This window comes from Aotus nancymaae, unplaced genomic scaffold, assembly GCF_030222135.1.
Source record: "Aotus nancymaae isolate 86718 unplaced genomic scaffold, 86718_ANA_hifiasm-v0.15.2.pri h1tg000057l, whole genome shotgun sequence".
NCBI lineage: Eukaryota > Metazoa > Chordata > Mammalia > Primates > Aotidae > Aotus > Aotus nancymaae.
Window position 1 is genome coordinate 40,822,361 of NW_026988471.1, and position 22,276 is coordinate 40,844,636.

A 22,276-nucleotide genomic window follows, 5' to 3' on the forward strand; every position below is an offset into this window, starting at 1 on the left:
TTTCATCAAGAATGTTTCAAGAAATGCCTCAGGACTAAGACTGCATCATTCATCTTTTTTTTTTTTTTTTTTTTTTTTTTTTGGTTACTCGCTTAGTGTCTAGCACAGAATCGATAATGAGTAAAGCAGGATGGAATGTGGAGAACGGAATAAGAGAGAAAGGAAAGCTCAAACTTAGGGGGAACTACATTTAGTCAGGTTTTTTGTTTTCGTTTGTTTTGTTTTGTTTCGTTTTTAGAGCAGGTTCCTGCTCTGTCACCCAGGCTGGAGTGCAGTGGCTTCATCATGGCTCACCATAGCATCAAACTCCTGGGCTCAAGCGATCCTCCTGCCTCAGCCTCCAAAGTAGCAGGGACTACAGGCTCACCACCACACCCAACTATTTTTTTATTATTTTGTAGAGACAGAGTCTCATTATGTTGTCCAGGCTGGTCTCGAACTCCTGAGTTCAAGCAATGCTCCTACTTTGGCCTCCCAAAGTGCTGAGATTACAGATGTGAGCCACCGTGCCCAGCTTTAGTCAGATTATTGTTTAACTTGACAAGAGATTAAAAGAGAAGTGAAAAGCAAACAAAGAAGCAAAAGCTCAGTCTACATACTGGGTCATTTGTTACCAAGCTAGGGAGGTAGAGTGAAGGGGAGGGGATGGGGGTACACATCTGGGTTCATTCAGGAGATAAAAATTTAATTGAAAAAACTGTAATAATAACCACTCCTAAGATTGTTATAGGCCCTGATTTATAGTTTACAAAACACTTTTACATACATTTACTCTTTCCAACAGCCTTGTGAAACAGAAAATAACAAACATTGACTAATTTCCTATGGGCCTTGACCCTGTGCTAGACAATGGGAAATACATGTTGAGCAGAAATCAAACAGGGCCTTGGCCAGGAACTCACGCCTGTAATCCCAGCACTTTGGGAGGCCAAGGCAGGCAGATTATGAGGTCAAGAGATAGAGACCATCCTGGCCAACGTAGTGAAACCCCATCTCTACTAAAAATACAAAAATTAGCTGGGCATGGTGGTGGGTGCCTGTAGTCCCAGCTACTCAAGAGGCTGAGGCAAGAGAATTGTTTGAACCCAGGAGGCAGAGATTGCAGTGAGCCAAGATCCCACCACTGCACTCCAGCCTGGCAACAGAGCAAGACTTCATTTCAAAAAAACAGAAGAAAGAAAAGAAATGAAACAGGGCATTGCCCTCATGAATTTTATAGAAGAGTAAACTAACTTCAATCAAACAACACACAAATGAGAGAAATCACAACCACAATGAGTGTTGCAATGGACAGGTACATAGGGCTGTCCATCACAAGGAGTGATTGAGCTGTTTGTCCACTAGGAAGAGTCCTGCTTTGTTAAGGAAATTAGTTGAGAACAGTGACTGCAATTTTTTCACCACCAGTAATCCCTTTTATACTGGGTAGTGGCTCACCCTATATTCCCAATGCTTTGGAAGGCCAAGGCAGGAGAATCGCTTGAGGATTGCTTGAGGAGTTCAAGGCTGTAGTGATCGGGGATCATGCCAGTGAACTCCAGCTGGGGCAACAAAGCAAGACCCCATCTCTTAAAAAATATTTTTAAACATAATTTTAAAGGGTCCCTTTTATTCCTCCTGCTGCCCCACAAACCCCAGATTTTCAAAGAGCCCACCTACCTGGGTACATTTACATAACAACAAATTTATTTCCCCATTTTTCTTTTTTTTTCCAAGAAATGAAGATCTTGCTCTATTGCCTGGGCTGGAGCTGGGGTGGAATGGCACTATGATGGCTCACTGCAGCCTCAAACTCAAACTTTTGGGCTCATGTGATCCTCCCACCTCAGCCTCCCATATAACTGGGACTACAGGTATGCACCACCAGGCTAGGCGAATTTTTAAATTTTTTATAGAAATAGGGTCCCATTATGTTGCACAGGCTGGTCTCAAATTCCTGGTCTCCAGCAATCCTTTCACCTTGGCCTCCCAAAGTGATCGGATTATAGGTGTGAGCCACGATGTCCTGCCTATTTCCAAATTTTTCTTAAGGAAAAACCTATATCATCTGTCAAGATGAGGTGCCCAATGCATGATATAATTCTGGCCACAGGTAAAGAAAGTCAGTGTTTCTCTTGACTGGGCCGGCTTATCATGAAATATGTATCATTTCCTATAGGCTTTCTGGAATATTGACAATAGCTGGTGGCCACCCTCTTCCCAACACATTTGTAGACTGCTTGCTGGAAACTTTTGGACCGTAGACTGGGAACTACTATTCTTCAGTCATACCCAGGGTCTCCTTCAACAAGGGGCCTCTCTGAACCATGAAGCACAGCTTTCTCGTGTTCAAGCATTTTGGAAAGAAGCAATGGATACTGACTAGAAGGTCATGGATGGCTTTCTAGAAAAAGAAAGGCTTGAGGCCGGGTGCAGTGCCTTATACCTGTAATCCTAGCACTTTGGAAGGCCAAGGCAGGTGGATCGCCTGAGGTGAGGAATTTGAGACCAGCCTGGCCAACACGGTGAAACCTTGTCTCTACTAAAAATTAAATAATTAGCCGGACGTGGCGGCGGGCGCCTGTAATCCCAGCTACTCAGGAGGCTGAGGCAGGAGAATCACTTGAACCTGGGAGGTAAAGGTTGCAGTGAGCCAAGAACACACCACTGCATTCCAGCCTGAGCAACAGAGCAAGACTCCATCTCAAAAAATAAAAAAGGAGAAGAAAAAAGAAAGGCTTGAGATAGGCCTCAAAGGACGGACAAGCTTTGGCTAAGTGGAGAAAGGGCATCATCAGGCGGGAGTTGCAGAGCTTGCTCTAGGATTAGTGAGGCAACCAGCCAAGCTGCAACGCAGGGTCAGGGAGCACTTGTGGATACAAGAAGTGAAGAGATAGGTTGCAACGGACTTTAAATGCCGGCTAAATTATCCACCAAATGATGGGGAATCATCAAAGATTTTAGAACAGGAAAATGATGTGTTGGAATTGATGTCGTTGGCAGATGAATCTGGTGCCCATACATGCTTTGAGGTGGGAAGAGAACACTTAGGAAACCCAGTCAACAGAGCAGATGTGCGAGGAAGAGCCAAGACTCGGGAGGATGGCAATGAAGAAAAAAGGGAGGAAATCCAAGAGATATTTCTTAAAAGCACAGAACCTGAATTTGAGTTTGGAAACATCAAAGAGACTCCAAGGTGTCTAAACTTAAAGCTGGTGGTGCAGAAACGACAGTCACCATGGGAAGGCGGTGGAGGGAAGGAGATGATGAGTGTGTGGGGGATCTCAGAGAGCCTTTACTCGCCACGTGGTTAATAGAGGTTACCTCTGGGGTTGAGGTTGGAGGAGCAGAGGAGGTAGTTCGCACATTTTACTATAGATAATCTCTTTTAATGGAGGAATTTTGTGTAATTTGTATTCCTTTTTTGTGCTTTCTGGAATTTTTTGAATAATTATTTTAATTCCACAAAGACTCCCAGGTGTTGTTAACCCTTTATAAACCATCACTCCTGATTTCTTCTCTCTCCCTTCAGGGCCCTTTGGAGTCTCTGAGAGACACTTCATGGGTGTCTAGCCTCAGTTCCTGAGTCTGTGGTTTTCTTTACTGAGGGGGTGGGGGAGGATTCTCTTCAATGTGCCTCTTCCTGTCTCCCTCTTTTTTCCCCCACTGCCCCAGGAGGGCCCGCCTCTATCCTTTAAAGGCTTACGCATCACCAGACACTTATCTTTTAACCACAATTGCAGCACTGGGCTTGGAAAGTCTGACCTTGGGATTTTTGTAGCTGAACAAAGCCCAACCCAGCTCAGTCCATAAACTAAAATGCAGGACAGAACCAGGAAGAGTACAGGCTCTGTGGTCAGAGGCATCTGCATCCAAATTTGGGCTCTGCCTCCTAACAGCTCCCTTTGAGTATCTTACCTAACTAACCTCCCTTATGTCAATTTTCTCACCTCGAAAATTGAAGATAATAATAGTATTTATCTCCTAGAGGTGTTAAGTGGATTAAGTGATAATGAAAGGCATTTAATAAGTGTGCTTTCTATTAGTATTAACAAGAACAATAAAGTAATAAATCTTTATGACCAAACGTTGTTGCTTGGAGGCAAAAATGACCTTAATGAACTTCCATCTTCGTTCCCATTGGTGACATGTATTTGCTTCTCTGCCTCTCCCTTTGACTGGAATTTTCTATTTTTGCAAACGAACGAAAAGCTGAGAAAAGACCCTGAATTGGGGTCTGAGTCACGGCTTCTTCATTTCTCTGCCCCTTAGGATTGGTGGGACAGTGATCAGATTCCTTAATCTCATGAATCTCAATGTCTTCATCTATAAAATGGGTGTATTCAATCTGACCTCACAGTATGTGTCAAGAGGTTAGACGGCTCCTGGTACACAGCAGGCTTTCAGCACACGATAGTTCTCCACCACGGTTCCAGGAAGGGGCCAGCCCTTTCTGAGTTCTTCCCTGCCTGTCCACCCCCACCCCCTAACTTACCCCATCGTCCACATTCACCTTTGTATTCCTCCCCAATGGTTTGGGGTGAATCTTTCCAATTACATTGTAAGCTCCTGAAGGCAGATGCAGGGGCAATGCCTTCTTAACTGTAAGGAGCAGACTTTCTTCTGGGTATGGGTCCAGGCTGGCCTGGAGGAGGCAGGAAAGAAGGAGAGAATTGTCAGCCCCCTAGAGGTTCAGAACCAAATGCACAAATTCAACAGCTTCTCTTCCTCTTTTCTCTCCATTTCCCAAACTGCAGCCCTGAGGCCACTTGAAACAAACTGCTTCTTTCTACTTGACCATAGCCTAGAAGAATCGGGGCCCGATTGACTGGGGGTACATTTGGCTTTGTCAGAGAAGGTGTGATATGTTTGCTCCTCACCACCCGGCCCTATGTACCCATCCCCATCACCTCTGGACAAAGACAAAGGCCTCTGCTCCATCAGTGTGAGCCACCTGAGGCCATCTGTCACTCACTGATCGACGGCCAACTCTCCATCCCTCTACCTGCTGCTCCATCTGCCAGGGACTACAGAGGCCCGGGGCGGGGGCCAACCTCTACCTTCCTCACTCCCCAAAAGAATCTCATGAACACAGTCCTCATTCACCACAGGGTCCCCACCCAAGGCTGCCCCCTGAACCCTTCTCCCCAGTGACAGCTCTAAACAGGTACCTCTAAGCCTTCTCAGGGGACCATCAACCCCCTCTCCAGTCCTCAGCCCCACCCACCCCCAGCTCCTCTGATCTCAAGAAACAGTGAAGAAGGGGGACACAGCTCAGAAAGCCAGAAAAGAGACAGAAAGACAAAGTGTCACAGAGCATCTCTCTGGCTAGAGGGTGAGGCTGAGTAGGAGGGAAGGAGAAGGACGAGAGAGCCAGGTGCAGGAAGGAGTCTGAGAGGGACGCTGGGGACCACAGACACCAAGGCAGAGATAGAGAGGCCAGCCCAGGCGGTGAGGGCCCTGAGGCCCACAGAGCCTTTTGGTTTTTGGGTTCCAGGAGGGCCTCCCCCTCTGACAGGGTCGTGGAGCTGAAATGGTTCATATTCCCATCCTGAGACCCATGGAGGGGAACTAAGCTCTTTTCCAGAAATGAGTGGAAGCATCTCTCCTGAGCCGTGGCTTCCTCTGCCTTTGTCTGACTACTTTTCTCAGGATTCAGGGTTTTACTGTCTATCTCTATGTTTCTTTCTTATTTGTCTATCTCTGCACTCACGCTTGCACATTCACTCTCTCCTCTGTCTCTGCCTCTAATAATTTTTTGGGGACTCTGCCTTGGGGCTCCTGCTCTCCAGCATGCAGGAAATCTGACCTTCATCATCTGTTTTTTATATTTTGGAAACGTCAGCTTTACTTCCTACCTGGGGGAGGTGGGGGTGGAGGAGCGGGCTTCCTGGCTCCACCCTTTCCCCCCTCTTTTCAGAATCAGTCCCCTCCCCTACAGCCTTGCTCCAGGGAGGACAAGCTGGGGCTGTCCCTGCTCTCAGACTCTGGCATTAGGAGGCTCAGCCCAGGTCCTGATTCATGGTCTTCCCTCTGCAGCTTACTACGGTGTAGGGGAAGTGGTGAGGCCTCCGGTGATGGACTACTGTTTTGCTGATTTGGGAAAAAGGGGAAATTCTAGGCACAAGAGAGCCCAAGAGGTTAAGAGATTTCAAGATTTCACATATGGGAACCAGGATAGAATGTGGTTCAGGTTGGGTGTGGTGGCTCATGCCTGTAATTCCAGCACTTTGGGAGGCTCAGGCAGGCAGATCACCTGAGGTCAGGAGTTCGAGACCAGCCTGGCCAACATGGTAAAACCCTGTCTCTACTAAAAATACAAAAATTAGCCAGACATGTTGGTGAGCGCCTATAATCCCAGCTACTCGGGAGGCTGAGGCATGAGACTCGCTCGAACCCAGGAGGCAGAGGTTGCAGTTAGCCAAGATCATGCCACTGTACTCCAGCCTGGGTGACAGAATGAGACACCATCTAAAAAAAAAAAAAAGTGGTTCAAGCCTATAATTCTAGCATTTTGAGAAGCTGAAGTGGGAGGATTGCTTCAGCCCAGGAGTTCAAAACAACCTGGGCATCATAGTGAGATCCTGTCTCTACAAAAAATACAAAAATTAGATGGGCATGGTGGCCCACACTGGTAGTCTTAGCTACTTGGGAGGCTGAGGTGAGATGATCACTTGAACCTGGGAGGTGAGGTTTGCAGTGAACCAAGGTTGGGCCACTGCACACCAGCCTGGGCAACAGAGCAAGACCCAAGACCCTATCTTAAAAAGAAAAAAAAAGAAAAGAAGAAGAGAAGGGGAGGGGAAGGGAGGGGAGGGGAGGAAGGGAGGAAGGGAGGAAGGGAGGAAGGAAGGAAGGAAGGAATGAAGGAAGGAGGGAAGGAAGGGGTTCAAGTTATTTCTGCCCCCTGGCAGAGTTACACCCAACCAAATTGTCTAAGATGTTATCACTGATGTTTGTTTGTAATTTGTGTTAATACCAGTAGTAGGCTACACATTCTGAGGGCTTATCCTATGCCAGGCACTTTCTGGTTTTGCATTTCATCCACTCAACAACTTTACATGGAAAGTACTAGTATTATCCCCCATTTTCTTAATGAGAAAACTAACACATAGAGATGTTAACTAGCTTGCCCAAGGTCACTCAGTTAATGAGATTGAATCCCTGATTCCGAATCCCAAGTTCTCTACATCAAGTTTTCCAAGACCTGAGAAATATATTTTGTACATTTCCTTTCTCCACAAAACTCTAAGAATAGACACTCAATATCCCAGGTAACTTCTGCAACAGGATCCCAGTTGCAGAAGCATTATCTCTACCTCACTATTTTCTGTGAGGCCTTGAAGGACCACTCAGCAAAAATTAAGTGGAAAGGCTATGGCCGGGCATGGTGGCTCATGCTTGTAATCCCAGTACTTTGGGAGGTTGAGGTGGGCTGATCATTAGGTCAAGAGATCAAGATCATCCCGGTCAACATGGTGAAATCCCGTCTCTACTAAAAATACAAAAATTAGCTCGGTGTGGTGGTGCACGCCTATAGTCCCAGCTACTCAGGAGGCTGAGGCAGGAGAATCACTTAAACCTGGGAGGCAGAGGTTGCAGTGAGCTGAGATTGTGCCATTGCACACCAGCCTGGTGAGAGAACGAGGCAAAAATAAAAAACAGAAAAGAAAGGCTAGAAGAGGGCATTTCAGGAAGAGAAACTGGGAGAGAGGGCCCTGATGGGAAAACACAGATGATGGCTGCAGCAGGAGCTAGTGCAGGCACCAGGCTGGGGAGTCTGACTTTGTGTGGAGGAATGGAAAGGGGGACACAGGCCTAGGTGGGGTGCTGGGGCCAACTCATGGAGGCTGAAGGCCAGTTCAGTTTATCCCCCAGGTTTTTGAGTAGGAGAATAATACTCCAAAAGAGGTGTATGAGTTTGGCCTGGAGGGGAAAAGATGGACAAAAAAGAAGGCAGCTGGGAGGATGGAATAACCGTTCAGACAGTTTCGGATGATGTGACAGAAACATGCAGAGAGAAGTATTTCAAAGACACCTTCAAAGAAATTTAGCATTTTGGAGTCTGGGCCATCTGCCCCCTACCCAAGGATTAATATCCGAATAAGTGTTTTGGGTGGGGTAGGGGCAGGGCAGGAAGATAGAGGGAGCAAGAAAACACTGGACAGGCTGAGCCTTCTAGACCTCGAACAGACACTGTGGTCTGAGGGCTGCCAGAAGCCCTGGGGGAGACAGGGAGGGCTGCCATCTGACGGCTCTTGTATGAAAATGACAGAGGGCTCTGAGCTGGACACTGGCCTGCAGACTCTGGCCTGTGAGGCCCAAGCTATGGGCTCCACTTGGTCTTTGAGTGGGTGGGCAGACTGCAGATCAGGGGCCTGCAGCAGCATTTCATGTATTTCAATTCTTTGAAATGATTCCTCTCCCTGGGTGGCAGAAAGAAAAAAAAAAAAAGCAAACAAGCAAAATATAGTTAAGAACTCAAGAACTGCCAATTCAGAAACTCTAATCTGTTCAAAAAGTTCAGTCCCTTTCTTTCAGAAGCCAAAAACCCATTTCCATCTCAGATTGTATATGTCTATGTGTCTGAGAGCTAGGGAGGGAGACAGAGTGAGTACGAGAGGGAGGCTGCTGAGATGCCTTTGTTCCTGTGTGTGAGCTACTGCTCCGTACTGCTCCGTGGACCACAAATGTGATGCACACACATTTGTGCCTGTTTCTCAGGCCCCTGTGTGCCTTGAACTTTCAAACCATAACAGAAACACTGAAGCTTGGCAAAGATATCATAGGAATAATTATCTAATTTCAGAACGTGTTATTATAATACCTACATGATGTGTAACGAACTTAACAATGTTCACGTTATATTCACCTACTCTGAGCTGTAGACGCACAATGCCAAGTTTTACTCTCAGAAGTTTCTCCAAAACACAAGGATAGAACAGGCCCCAAAGAAAGCTCTTCAGGGAATATTCCCCCCCACCAGCTTCCTCACGGATTGAGATGTTTGGCTGGGTAGATGTCTATTGGGAAATTGCTGGAAGGGGGACAGAGCTTATCTTGGGACGGCAACTGTTCCTCCCAGAATCCCCATTCCTCCCCAGAAGAGAAGACATGGAACTGATAAGGAACTAGCAGCCATATTGGGGTGACACAGGCAGACAGGCTTTGCCTGAAGCCTGAGGGGGGCTCCTGATCCACCCAGCTCCCCCTTTTCCCCAAGCGCCTGAATTGGACCGAGAGGCTGAGTGTGAGGGGAATGTTTGCTGCTTGCTGCTGTTCCCTGTTGACTTTAGCCAGTAGCTCTGTTTACAAACCCAGGTTGGTTTTCCCAGCACAGTTAATTAGACCAAAGACATCTGGTGAAGGCTGAGGAGGGCATCTGCAGCCTGCAGCCACGGCCCAGTGCGGGGCAGAACGGCTATACCGGTACAGACCGGACTCCACCAGACCCAGTGTTCTCAGAGGAATCGTGGCTTCCTTCACCCTGCCTTTCTATGGTTTCCAAGTCGGACTGGGACCCAACTCCCCAAGCCGTAGAGGACAAGGAGTCCGGGCTGGAAGGCCCACCTCAGTAGGATCATAGGCTGGAAATCAGGGACTCAGCCCTCTCCTCTATCCTTCCATGTTCAAAGCAACAGGGCAGAAATTCCTGTCCCTTCCTTATCACAGAGACCCTGCATTCTGTAGGAACGCCAGACCTCTTCAAGGAAAATCTCCCCTCCCTGGGCAGCCCCCGCAACCTCCACAGAAAGGAGGCTCTGGACCCTTCTCCTCCCTGACCCTTCCCCAGCCAATCTCTGACACTGTAAGGAGGACAGAGATTAACCTGGCCCAGAGGGAGGCAGGAAGCTGCCCTGGAAGGTGAGAGGATCTAGGTAGACAGTTTCAGAGCGGTGGGGAAGCTGAGAGCTGAGAGGGGGAGGGGCAGCGGCTTATCTCTCCCAGGAGGGGGGAGCTCACTCCAAACAGCTAATGCACTGGCGTGTGAAAGCCCCTCAATTAGCACTAATGATGCAATCAGGGAGGGAGGAGGAGGGACCGAAGTTCTGGTGGCGTCAGCAGCAACTTACACACAAGGTACACATTCCCTTCATCGGACACAATGGCCCCTTCAGACACGCCGAGGCACACGCTCCACAGACAGCCGTCCGTGGGCACAAACGCACTCTGCGCAAGCTACTAGCATGCACATGGCTCCCGATACGCAGCTGACCCCTTCAGACCCCAGGCATCCTGGGAGGTAGGGAGCGACCCCCAGCTACATTTGGGGCATTAGGGGCAAGGAAAATCAGAAACACTTGGTAAAAGGAATTGAACAGGGCATCTCTGGCGAGCTCACGAGCATTCCCCTACGCTTAGAGCTCCTGTCCCACGCGCGCTCGCAGGTGCTGGCCCGGCTGCGCCCGCCTTCCCCTCACCATCGCCCCAACCCGGAATCCGGGGCTGAGCCAGGAGCTGCCACCCCCGGCCCCACCCGCGAGAGGCGCCTTCCCTGCGCCCAACCCGCCCCGAGGCCCCGGGTCCCAGGAGAGAGCGCTGAGATTACTCGGATCTCCGCACCCCTGACCCAGCTGCTCGTCCCCTTCGGAGCCCGTTACCCGCCGGCCTCGCCCCTTTATCTTCCCCCTACGCTTCCCAGCTGGCTCCGTTATCCACCTCCCGGTCCCGTTATCCCGCCGCCCCGGACCCGTTATCCGCCCTCGCGTTGGGCGCCGAGCCCCCGCGCGCCTCCGGCCGCAGCCGCCCCCTCCCCCGCTCCCCAGCCGGAGCTCGGGGGGCCGCGGGCTGGGCAGGGCCGGAGCCGCCTCCGCGCCGCTTCCCAGGCCCGGACGGCCGCGGGAGGAGGTCCCGCTGTCAGTCAGCGGGGAAGGCCGGGCCGGGCGGCCGGAGGGGGCGGCGCCGAGGACGGGCTCGGGCCGGGAGCCGGGAGGAGGAGGCGGAGGGGCGTGGGCGGAGGCGGCTCTGGGCCTTATAAGCGGCGGGGGCAGGGCGGCAGGGAGGCAAGTGTCAGGCCGATGTGTCGCCCGCGAGGGGCCGGGGTCGGGGCCGCCGGGGCCATGCGCGCGGGCTGGGCAGGGGGCCGGCGGGGCGCAGAGCGGAGCCGCCTCGGAGCCTGAGCCGCCCGGGGCCGGGGTCGGGGAGCCGCGCGGGGCCGGCCGGCCGGGGGGAGGGGAGCGATGCGGCGCCGGCGGGCGGCAGTGGCCGCGGGTTTCTGCGCCTCCTTCCTGCTGGGCTCCGTCCTCAACGTGCTCTTCGCTCCGGGCTCGGAGCCTCCGCGGCCAGGCCAGTCCCCTGAGCCTTCTCCGGCCCCGGGTCCGGGCCGTCGCGGGGGTCGCGGGGAGCTGGCCCGGCAGATCCGAGCGCGATACGAGGAGGTGCAGCGCTATTCCCGCGGGGGGCCCGGGCCCGGGGCGGGCCGGCCAGAGCGGCGGCGCCTGATGGACCTGGCTCCGGGCGGGCCGGGCCTGCAGCGCCCCCGGCCCCCTTGGGCCCGGCCCCTGCTCGACGGCGCCCCGGGCTGGCCCCCGGCTCCCGGCCCAGGCTCCCCCGGCCCGAGCCAGCGCCTGGGCTGCGCCGCGCTTCGCAACGTGTCCGGCGCTCAGTACGTGGGCTCAGGCTACACCAAGGCCGTGTACCGGGTCCGCCTGCCCGGCGGCGCCGCGGTGGCGCTCAAGGCGGTGGACTTCAGCGGCCACGATCTGGGCAGCTGCGTGCGCGAGTTCGGGGTACGGAGGGGCTGCTATCGGCTGGCGGCCCACAAGCTGCTTAAGGAGATGGTGCTGCTGGAGCGGCTGCGGCACCCCAACGTGCTGCAGGTACGAGGGTGGGGGACGCGGGGGTGACGGTGTTGGCTGGGAGTGCCCAAGCCCTTGTCATTCTGGCTGGAAGAGAACCCCTTGATCTGGAGTGCCAGTGAGTAAGGCCAGGCTAAGCTAGACGCAGAAACCGAACCATGGCGCTTCCCACTGCACCACCCTGCTTCTCACCCCTGGGTGGGCGTCCCTTTACCGAAGAACTCCTGGGTTTCTCGGCATTCACGCATCTCTTCAAGACAGGCCAGGACGGAGGCTCCCAAAACTCAGGGGGTGGGGCAGTCCATTAAGACTTAGGACTTTCTCCTCCAGGCTGGAGTTGGGATGTTGAACACCAGGGATATTACCCCAGCCAAAATGACCCTAAGCCAAGACACTTGAGTCAGAATTCCAACTGTGTGGTAACGTCCCCCTTCTTGATGAAACTTCTCTCAACTTCCAGTGACTTTGGAAAATGAGACGGGACAGCAGTGGGGTTGGGAAGGGCTGGAAAGAGACCGTGTGTCAGGCTTGACTCCCAGAGAATCTCCCTGCCCCCCACACACACACCCAACGCCCCCCAGAAGACACTGAAGGGGGCTGGGAGCAGGCTAGAAAAATGGAGCGCAGCCCTTCCCAGAAGTGAACCGAGGGTTCCCCAGGCCTTAAAAGGGGTCCTTGAGCCCCTAGAGAAGCCTCAAGGTCTCAGCTCAGTGGACAGACTGGCAGCCTGAGGGTCTAAATGTCACACTGTCTGAGTGTATATAGCCAAGAGGCTGGAAGGTTGAGAAGGCCAAATGCCCAGGTTCCTACTCCACGGGACTCTGCCTCACCTGTTCACTGGAGACACACAGGAGGGAGAGATGAAACCCCCACCTTGTCCCCTCCAAGCTAGACTTAAAGTGAGCCTCTCACCGTCCCAGCACCGCCCTAACACACTCTAAGTCCTCTCTCTCAGGTCTCCCTCCATCCTAAGATCAGACAGACTGTGGCCTTTGCACATGTCTAAGTAAACTGAGAGGGGAATCCTGACCACTCTTGGCCCGGTGAACATGGGGTGTGTGCAGCCTCTCCAGAGGATAAATCTTGCACACACCTTCCACCTCCCAGCTCACTCAAACTAACCTTTCTGCACCCAGCAGAAATGATTGGAAACTCAGGAGTCCTTCTCTCCTTTCCTCAGGAGTGAGATGGTACCCCAGCCCTGGAGAGATGAGTGAACATCGTAGAATAGGAGAGATTGTCCCAAAAGCTGTTTAAGCTCCTGTTCGCTCCCAGTCTTCCCCCACCACCCCACCCCTACCTTGTATTCCCCGACCCTGGTCAGACACTTGTGACCAGGCCCTGGGCCCTGTACTGGTCTCAGGAGCTCGGCAGAACCAGCAGTGGCGTGTGGTGAAGGCTGCACAGTTCACTCTGTGTCTGCAGCTTCAGGGAGTGAGCCCCTGGTTTCATGGCCATTCTAACTGGGAGGATCTTGTACTCTTTGCTTCCCAGGGACTCTTGGGAACTTTTTGGAAACTCTAGGGTGTCACCCAGATCCTGAGGGGTGAAGAGGTCTTGAGTGACTTAGCAGGACATAAAGTCTTAGTTACTTGACTCAAGACCCCCCTCCTTTGGAAGAGTTTGATGTTTGATGTGCTTTCCTATCTCTTAAGAAATATCTCCCTCACTCTCCCCACCCAAACTTCCTGACCAGCATTCAACTAACGCCCCACAGGATGGTCCTCCTCTGAAATATATCATATATATCACGGGATGGTCCTCCTCTGAAATGTCAGGCCACCAGCCCAATTCTGAAGGCACCAAAGAAAAAATTCCAACAGAATAGTTTTCACCCTTCCCTTACCAAACCAAGCCCAGGGTTGTCTGGGATTGGCTGTGTGACTCTATTGTAGAGTCCTAAAGGAGAGTTAGTGGCACCAGGGGACAAAGGTTGCTAAGGGAGAGAGGGTCGCAGGTCCTTTCTACCCAGGAAAAGTGAAAAGGGGGCCCTTTAGTGTGAGTTTAGGGGCTGCTTTGAGGGTGGGTCTCCCCCATTCGTCTTGTGACCGCCAGGCTAGGGTCCCTCTGGCTTCCTCAGCGGCCGTCTTTGCTGGCAGGGAAGCTGACAAGGGGATCTTCCTGCCTGGGAGGCTTCAGGGCAGGTGTACAGGGAACTCGAAATAATGTGGCTTTAATTCCTCTGAATCATTTAAAATTTCAAAACCGTTTGACTGTTTGCTGAACTGGGGAGGAGCCAGAGAACATTTCTAGAGTTCCTAGTCGTGCAGACCCAACACCCTCCCTCTCTGAGCAGCCCAAAGTTGCTGCTGTGGCTTCTAATAGAAAATGCCCAGGCTAGCAGGCCCCACGGCACCTCCAGGGCTTTTTCTGGTCATGAGGACTGCCTGGGCGAGATCTTTCTATCCATCTTCTTTGACCCCTCCCCATCCCGCCCCTGACACACGCACAAACACTCCCTCACGTGACTGACTCCTCTATAGCCTAGGGCCAAAGGGCACAAGGGTCTTCCCTCCCCTCAACCTCTCCCCACCTCTCCCTGTCATCCTGGGGCCCCCAGGTCTGCCTGGGCCCAGATTCTGGCCGTGCTAGAGTATATTTCTTCTCCCAGCCGAACAAAAGATGTGACTGAAATGCTCAGCCTCACGCTTCCTGGGGGGGTTAATGGTGTCTTTTTATTTTTTCCTGAGGGGTGTTGATTAATACCTCGTTAACAGCGCATTTAACGACCTCCGGGTGTTTAATAACCTTCAGAAGTTTCCCACAAAGGCTCAGACTCTGGGCAAGAAAATGAGAACCAGGCCCCAGGGCTGTTCCCCTTACCTTCCCCCCACCCCACCAGGGTCTGGGGCCTCCCTGGATTGATGGGGAGGGGGTGGAGAGAAAGAGGGTGCCTGAAGCTGCCCCGGCCCCCCAAGTCACAGCCCAAGAGTGAGGCCTTTCCCCGTGCCAACAGGATGACGGGAACTGTGGGGGCACTCCTTGGAGTGGCTGTGGAGAGAGTGTGAGTGATGGCATGAGGGTGACAGTGCACAGAGATATCCAGGCCGGGCTCAGCATCCCTACCCCTCCACCACGTAGCTCTCCTCTCCCTCTAGTTGGGCCTAGACAGCTCGGCCTTTGCATTTCTATCTCACAGGGTGCTGGTTGTATTGAGCACTGTACGAGCCCCTAGCTGCTGTGGAGTGTGTCGGAAGAGCCGGGGGAAGCCTGTGGATGCTGTTTAGGCGGGAGTGACAGTCGGGCTGTGCTTCCCAGAAGTCCCTGGGCAGTACAGAGCTTCTCCCCAGATGATATACAGTGGACAGTTCCCTGTGACCATAACCCCAAAAGAACTGATCCTCCTACCAGACTCAGTGGCTCACGCCTGTAATCCCAGTATTTTTGGAGGCCAAGGCGGGTGGATCACGAGGTCAGGAGTTCAAGACCAGCCTGAACAACATGGAGAAACTCCATCTCTCCTAAAAATACAAAAATTACGTCGGCGGGCGTGGTGGCGCATCCCTGTGATCCCAGCTACTTGGGAGGCTGAGGCAGGTTGAACCCAGGAGGTGGAGGTTGCAGTGAGCTGAGATCATGCCACTGCACTCCAGCCTGGGCGATAGAGCAGACTCCATCTCAAAAAAAAAAAAAAGAAAGAAAGAAAAAGAACTGATCTTCCAAGAGGAACCATCACTCACTACCAACCCCACTGACACATGTTACTCATATGTAAAACACACCCAAGGATGTGCTCTTAGGTACCTTATTCTTATCAACACTTGTTACCAATCTGAGAGAACTTGCTTTTCCTCCCTTAAGACCCGGGTAGAGAAAACTGAAGCTTCCAGAAGGTAGAATTGATGAGGGATAGATACAGATTGGAGGAGGGGAGGAGGGATAATGGCCTGTCGTTTGCTGGCTTGTGTATTAGCAAACAGCATTCTTAGAAAAAACAAGTTGTGGCTGAGCATAGTGGCTCATGCCTGTAATCCCAGCACTTTGGGAGGCCGAGGCGGGCAGGTCAGGAGTTCGAGGCCAGCCTGGCCAACATGGTAAAACCCTGTTTCTACTAAAAATACAAAAATTAGCCAGGCATGGTGGCAAATGCCTATAATCCCAGCTACTTGGGAGGCTGAGGCAGGAGAATCATTTCAACCCAGGAGGCAGAGGTTTCAGTGAGTCAAGATCACGCCACTGCATTCCAGCCTGGGCAACAGAGTAAGACTATCTCAAAAAAAAAAAAAGAAAAAGAAAAGAGGAAAACAGGTTGTGGAATCCGAGTGCCATAAATTCACTTCTTAGCTCCTGCAGTGATCAGCTATGTGACCTTATACAAGCAACTTAACCTCTCTGAGTCAGCTTCCCCACCTGAAGTTGGAGACAATAATGGCACCTACTGCACTTATTAGGGTTATTATAAGAATTGAGTTATGCACATAGAGCAATTTAGCGTGGTGCCTGGCATATGGTTAACTCACAGTGGCCAGATCTGCCCATTCACCTGAGTCAGAAGGGGTGAGGGGCTGATGTGGTCGGTAGGAACTCTGACTGCAGGGAAGAGAGGGCAAGCTTCCGAGGCCATGCTGTCATTCTCTTCTGGCCTGAGCTGAAGCAAAGGCCTAGGCATGGTGTTGGGGGAGAGAAAGGGGTCACCTAACAGTCCAGCCCTTCCCTATCCCCACCGCACCCTGTGACCTAATGACCTGCCCTCGACTTTCCCCAGCTCTATGGCTACTGCTACCAGGACAGCGAGGACATCCCAGACACCCTGACCACCATCACGGAGCTGGGCGCCCCTGTAGAAATGATCCAGCTGCTGCAGACTTCCTGGGAGGATCGATTCCGAGTGAGCGCAGAGGAGGGCTCGGGCCCTGGGCTCCTTGCTGGGAAGGTTCTCCCTTAGAAGGCCAGCCCTCCAGAGCAGCTTCCACTCCTCCTCTGCCCAGGGAGAGGGTGGGGAGGAAGGCGCACAGGCTGACTCAGTCACCGGCAAAGAGTTCAAAAAAGAAGCAAGACATAGAGGATCCTGACACTCTGTGCTCTTGCCCTCCTCACCCCTCCCCGTGCACGTGTATACACCAGCTTGTAGGGGCTGGCACCCTAAAGAGGGGAACACACGCTCACACTCAGCCTGGCTGCAGGAGGGCCAGGTCCTAGAACTAGGAAAGACCTTGGTATCATCTTGACCCTCCCACTATTTCCATACACTGAACAGGATGCAACTTCAGGGAAGAGACACAGTATCCCCAGACACTCGCTGCTGCCGTTTCCCGCCCACCCACTCCATATTATTTGCAGGGTCAGGCCAGCCGAGAGTTAATAGGAAATCACTGGCCTCCTCTCCAAGGCTGCTGACCTTGGCCTTTGTGAAGCACTGGGGCCTATAGAAGAGAAGTGCCAACCCCCACAAGCGAAGTCCAGATTCCAAAAGGAGGGTGTCCTCAAGCCCCACAGACCCACACCCAGGAGCGATGCAGTGAGCAGTCTTTTTTCTGCCCCTCAGATCTGCCTGAGCCTGGGCCGCCTCCTCCACCACCTGGCCCACTCCCCACTGGGCTCCGTCACTCTGCTGGACTTCCGCCCTCGTCAGTTTGTGCTGGTGGATGGGGAGCTGAAGGTGACGGACCTGGATGACGCACGTGTGGAGGAGACGCCGTGTGCCACCAGTGCCGACTGCATACTCGAGTTTCCAGCCAGGAACTTCACCCTGCCCTGCTCAGCCCAGGGCTGGTGCGAGGGCATGAATGAGAAACGGAACCTCTATAATGCCTACAGGTGACCTCCACCCCCCACTCAGGAACTCCATCAAGGGAGAATGGGCCAGGAGGGCATGGCAGGGAGGGAGCCAACGTGGAGGCCAGCTAGGGCAAAAGACTCAGCCTTGACCAATGGAGTCATAGAGCAGAATAAGGCTTCCACCCTGTCCAGAAGGGAATATTCAGGCTTCTAATGGGGAGGCTAAAAATAGACAGCTCGAAGGAGAATCTGGGTTAGAGGGTGACAGCTGGAGGCTTCTTAAAATAGTGTTGGACTCAGATCCTAGGGCTGGTGAAACTGGCACCAGCCCCCTCCCCGCCGACCCCTGCTTCCCACCTGGGCCCTTGTGCTCTGGGAAGTTCCTCACTGGGCCCCAACCATGGGGCTGCTCTGACACCAGGAGTCAGGCAGGGGATAATGTGGGGCTGGAAGAGTGGGCAAGCCCTGGGAAGGGATGGAAAGCAGGCCCCTGCTTTCAGTTAGTATGAAGTTAGGTGTGGTCTTAGCATGTGTGCAGAACCCTCTCCCAAGGCTGAGTAGACTTCACGGCGCACCCAGGGGTCTGCCTGGTTGTTAGGCCTGAGGGGTTCCAGCTCCCTGGCCAGGTTAGCGTTCTACCCCTGTGTCTCTAAAGGCTGGGCCCCTGAGCCACTGGTGTCCTCTGTCGCAGGTTTTTCTTCACATACCTCCTGCCTCACAGTGCCCCGCCTTCGCTTCGGCCTCTACTGGACAGCATTGTCAATGCCACAGGTGAGCTCTCCAGGGCCCATCTGCTTCCATGCACCTGTCCCTCCCCCAGCAAAAGTGGGGAGAAAAACAACTCAGGGCAGCACGGGGTCCAGAAACCATCATTTCCTAAGGTGGCATTCTGCAGCACACCCTCCCTCCCTGGCCCTCTGTTCACTGGGGCACAGGCTCCAGAGGCAGAAGAGGGAGCAACTGGCTGCTGGCTTCAGGGAGGAGTGGGAGCTCTGGGCCTCTCGTCTTAGCCACACTGTACTCTGCAGGAGAGCTCACCTGGGGGGTGGACGAGACCCTGGCCCAGCTGGAGAAGGTGCTGCACCTGTACCGGAGCGGGCAGTATCTACAGAACTCCACAGCAAGCAGCAGTGCTGGTGAGTGGCCCCCACATGGTCAGCAGGGAAGTAGGAAACAGGGTGGCAGGTGAGTGACCCCGCCCAACTAGGCTAAGGGGCTCACCTTTTCTCTGGGGACACTTGTCTCCAAAGGCCACTCGAGGGGCTCACTTAGAGTCATGGAGAGGCTGACGTGGAGTAATTTGAGGTTCCATCTCTCTAGCTGAGCTACAGCAACTATAATCCTGCCTTCATTTTGGGGGTGGGCTCTGATACCCCTACTCTGGATGGCTCCAAACCCTATCATATATTGGCTCTGTGACTTTGAGCAAGTTACTCCTTGAACCTCAGTTTCCTCATCTGTGAATTGGGTTCACTTTTACCCACCTTACCAAATTCTTACGGGAATTAAATGTCGGGTGAAATGTGTGAAAGCAATTAGTGCACTTCCTATGACACAGCTAGAACACAGTATATGTTTGCTTCTCTTTCCTTCCTCTGACCTCCCGGAGCTTGAAGGGCACTGGACAGTAGGGGAGGCCCATGCTGAAACCAGCCAAGAAGCCCCAGGGCAGGGGGAGAATTCCAGCCCCTGGTAACAGGCTATGGTCCTTCTGCTGAAGCCCTGGGGTTTAGCTGGGGTTGGCCAGGGTTGAGGAGTGAGAAGACTCCATATTCAGGGAGCTCTGGCTAGTCTTAGGGGTGGGGGAACCCTGTTAGCCCTGTAAATAAAGTTTAACGAGGTGAACAATGGCTGGCTCTGTCCCTGAGGATGCCGTTTATGGGGCTGTAAATCACAGTCAGCCCTGGACTTTGGTCTAGTCCCTGGTAGGAGAAGGAGGCAGGAGGGCGGGGTGGCCAGAGGCCCAGGGCTTCTGCATTATCAGTCCAAAGCTGGGGCTCTCCAGGCAGTGGGGAAGACAGGAACAAACAAGAGGCCAGCAGCTGAGCCACTCACTGAGTGTGAATTTTCAGTTTCTGAGGCTCTCTGTATAACGAGATCTCAGATTTTTTCCTGCAGCCCCCTCCCCACTCTAGCCATAGATTTTTTGCATTTTAGTCCATTTGCATGCCTCTTAACTTCAAAAGACCCTGACTCCCTTCCATCCCAGGCCTGTCTGTGGAACTTGCCTAACTTCTCTCCTCAAGGCCAGGAGAAAATATGAATGAGGGTTGCCCTGAACCCTTTGCAGGCCACACCAGATGCTGGCTAGAAATGCAGGTTCTCAGTTCCACCCCAGACCTACAGAATCAGAATCTGCATTTGGCCAGGCATGGTGGCTCACACCTGTAATCCCAGCACTTTGAGAGGCTGAGATGGGAGGATCCCTTGAGCCTGTGATTTCAAGGCTGCAGTGAACCATGATTGTGCCGCTGTACTCTAGTTTGGGCAACAGAGTGAGACCCCATCAGAAAAAAAAAAAGAATCTGCATTTTAACAAGAGTCTTTGGTGATTCACATGCATGTTGAAGTTTGAGAAGCCTGGCTGTAATTGTGTACAGCCTGACCTCAGCAACTAGCCTAGAGAGCTGGGGCTCTGTGTGTCCCTGTGTATGTCTGTCCCCAGGCATGTGCCTGCTATCTGGTACTGCCTGAACCAGCTGCCCTTAGATTTGGGAGATATGTACCTCCTGAAAACCAAATCTGTGCTTTGTCTTTATTGAGCATTCAGCCCAGTTTTAACAGCGGTAAATGCCTTCATTTCCATGCTAGGGGGCAGGGCTGGAGTTAAGCTTTCACCTAGGAAATGAGTCTTGCTTACCTTTTCAGAAAGTGGCACATTCCTGGGTAGTCTCCCTGGGTATACAGAGTTCTCATTTTACTCCATCCCCAACCCACAGAATACCATCGCATCCCAGACAGCGCCATCCCCCAGGAAGACTACCGCTGCTGGCCCTCCTACCACCACGGGAGCTGCCTCCTGTCAGTGTTCAACCTGGCTGAGGCCGTGGACGTCTGTGAGAGCCATGCCCAGTGCCGAGCCTTTGTGGTCACCAACCAGACCACGTGGACAGGTGAGCCAGTGGGAGAAGGCCTTCCAAAAGAGATGGCAGGACCTCTCTGGAGATTGGCAGATAGTTGTTCCCCATCGGAAGCCAGAGGGGATGTGGAGATGATGAGAGAGGTATATGTGTCTTCAAGGCAGTCAAATTAGGGAGAGTGGCCCTGCCTCCAGGGAGAGAAACATCCAGCCCTGTTACCTCTCACCTCTGCCCCCAGGTCGGCAGCTGGTCTTTTTCAAGACTGGATGGAGCCAAGTGGTCCCTGATCCCAACAAGACCACCTATGTGAAGGCCTCTGGCTGACCTGTCTGAGTGCTCGACTGACCAGCTGACTATCCTCACCGGCTGGGCTTGCCTATGCAGGGAAGGACTTGCACTAGCAGTGCTGCATGTCACCTGGGAACCCCTGCAGACAAAACTGACATCCCGGACAGACCGATGTGACCAGGACAAACGTGCAATAATGCCAAATGTTAAAATGTGAGTTTACCAGCCTAGCTATGGGACTGCTGGCTCCCAGCCAGGAATCATGGGGGATGACTGCCTCTCCAACCCTCTGGGTGGCAAGCAAGGCTCAGGCTAGTCTCCCCAGTGGGGGCTGTGCCCCTCCCTGAGACAGTTCCATAGGCAGCCCCATCACTGTGTTCAGTAGCGTGAGAATGTAGCTAAAGCCCTGCTGCTGCTGCTGCTGCTGCTGCTGCACATGCCACGGCAGGCGGGGGGCTGCATGGGGACAATCCACCACGGGTGTTCTCTCAGCTTAGCTCTGGACAGGAGACTTGGCAGGGGATGCTCTGGGATGTTGGTGATTCTGTACCTGGGGAGGATGTCGCTGACCTCCTGACAGGGGGCACTCCCAGGCCAGCCCAGGGGTCAGGGGCAAAGGTGCACACCTCAGCATGAGCCAAGACTGGGGTTGGAGAGCAGGTGCGGTTTGAGCCAGGACCTGGGGCGGGGTGGGGCCGGGGCCTTTCTGCCTCATTTGCTTTCAATGAAAGCCGCAAAGCAGCCAAAACCAGGCTCTCCCCCTTCCTGGAGTTTGAATATCCAGAATCTTTTGTACTTCTTGTTCGTTAAATTGTTTATTTTTGTAAAAAAAATAAAATCAGTTAATAAAATGATGCTTCACAGCAAAATCTTCCCCAGTGACAGTTTCTTAGGTTGTGACTTCTTGGTCCTATGTCCTTGGTATATGTTTGTGGGGATGCATGTGTCACAGGGGAAGATGAATGCAATCTCAGCAGCAAGCCCTGATGTCATCACAAAGTGTTTTCAGGTCCTGCTCCCATCCATGGTGCCCACCTCCAGCTGGGCCCTCCACATCTTGTCCCCAAAAAAGACATGGGGACTCCCCTTTCTCCCAAGGAAGTTCTCATTTTTACACAGACCAGCTTCTTATGTATGAAGCCCTAACCCAGTGGAGTGATGTCCTCATGGTGGGATGTCAGCCACGAAGCAGTCGCCAGGGGCTCCCGAACAACCTGTAGGTGAGTCAGCTTTACTTCTGCACAGGGTTGGACCTGCCTGGGCCCACCACAAGGTCATGGGCACTAAGCTTTCCCGAGTCTTTCTCTGAACATGAAATACATGAACAGTCAGAAGAAAGGTGGGTCTGTGGAAAAACCAGCGTCCACTTTGTTGAGTTTAGAAGGGAAGGTCTAGCTGGGTTGTATCCAAGCC

General features: G+C 52.7%; 1 protein-coding gene across 1 annotated transcript; it reads left to right on the forward strand.

Moving 5' to 3' along the window:
• Window positions 1-10,980: 10,980 nt before the first annotated feature.
• PKDCC (protein kinase domain containing, cytoplasmic) lies at window positions 10,981-21,759 on the forward strand. The gene is made up of 7 exons (XM_021670766.2): window positions 10,981-11,798; window positions 16,483-16,605; window positions 17,263-17,534; window positions 18,187-18,266; window positions 18,524-18,631; window positions 20,435-20,608; window positions 20,814-21,759. The coding sequence occupies exons 1-7, from the start codon at window positions 11,160-11,162 to the stop codon at window positions 20,897-20,899; spliced, it is 1,482 nt and encodes a 493-aa protein (XP_021526441.2). The 5' UTR covers window positions 10,981-11,159; the 3' UTR covers window positions 20,900-21,759.
• Window positions 21,760-22,276: the final 517 nt, after the last annotated feature.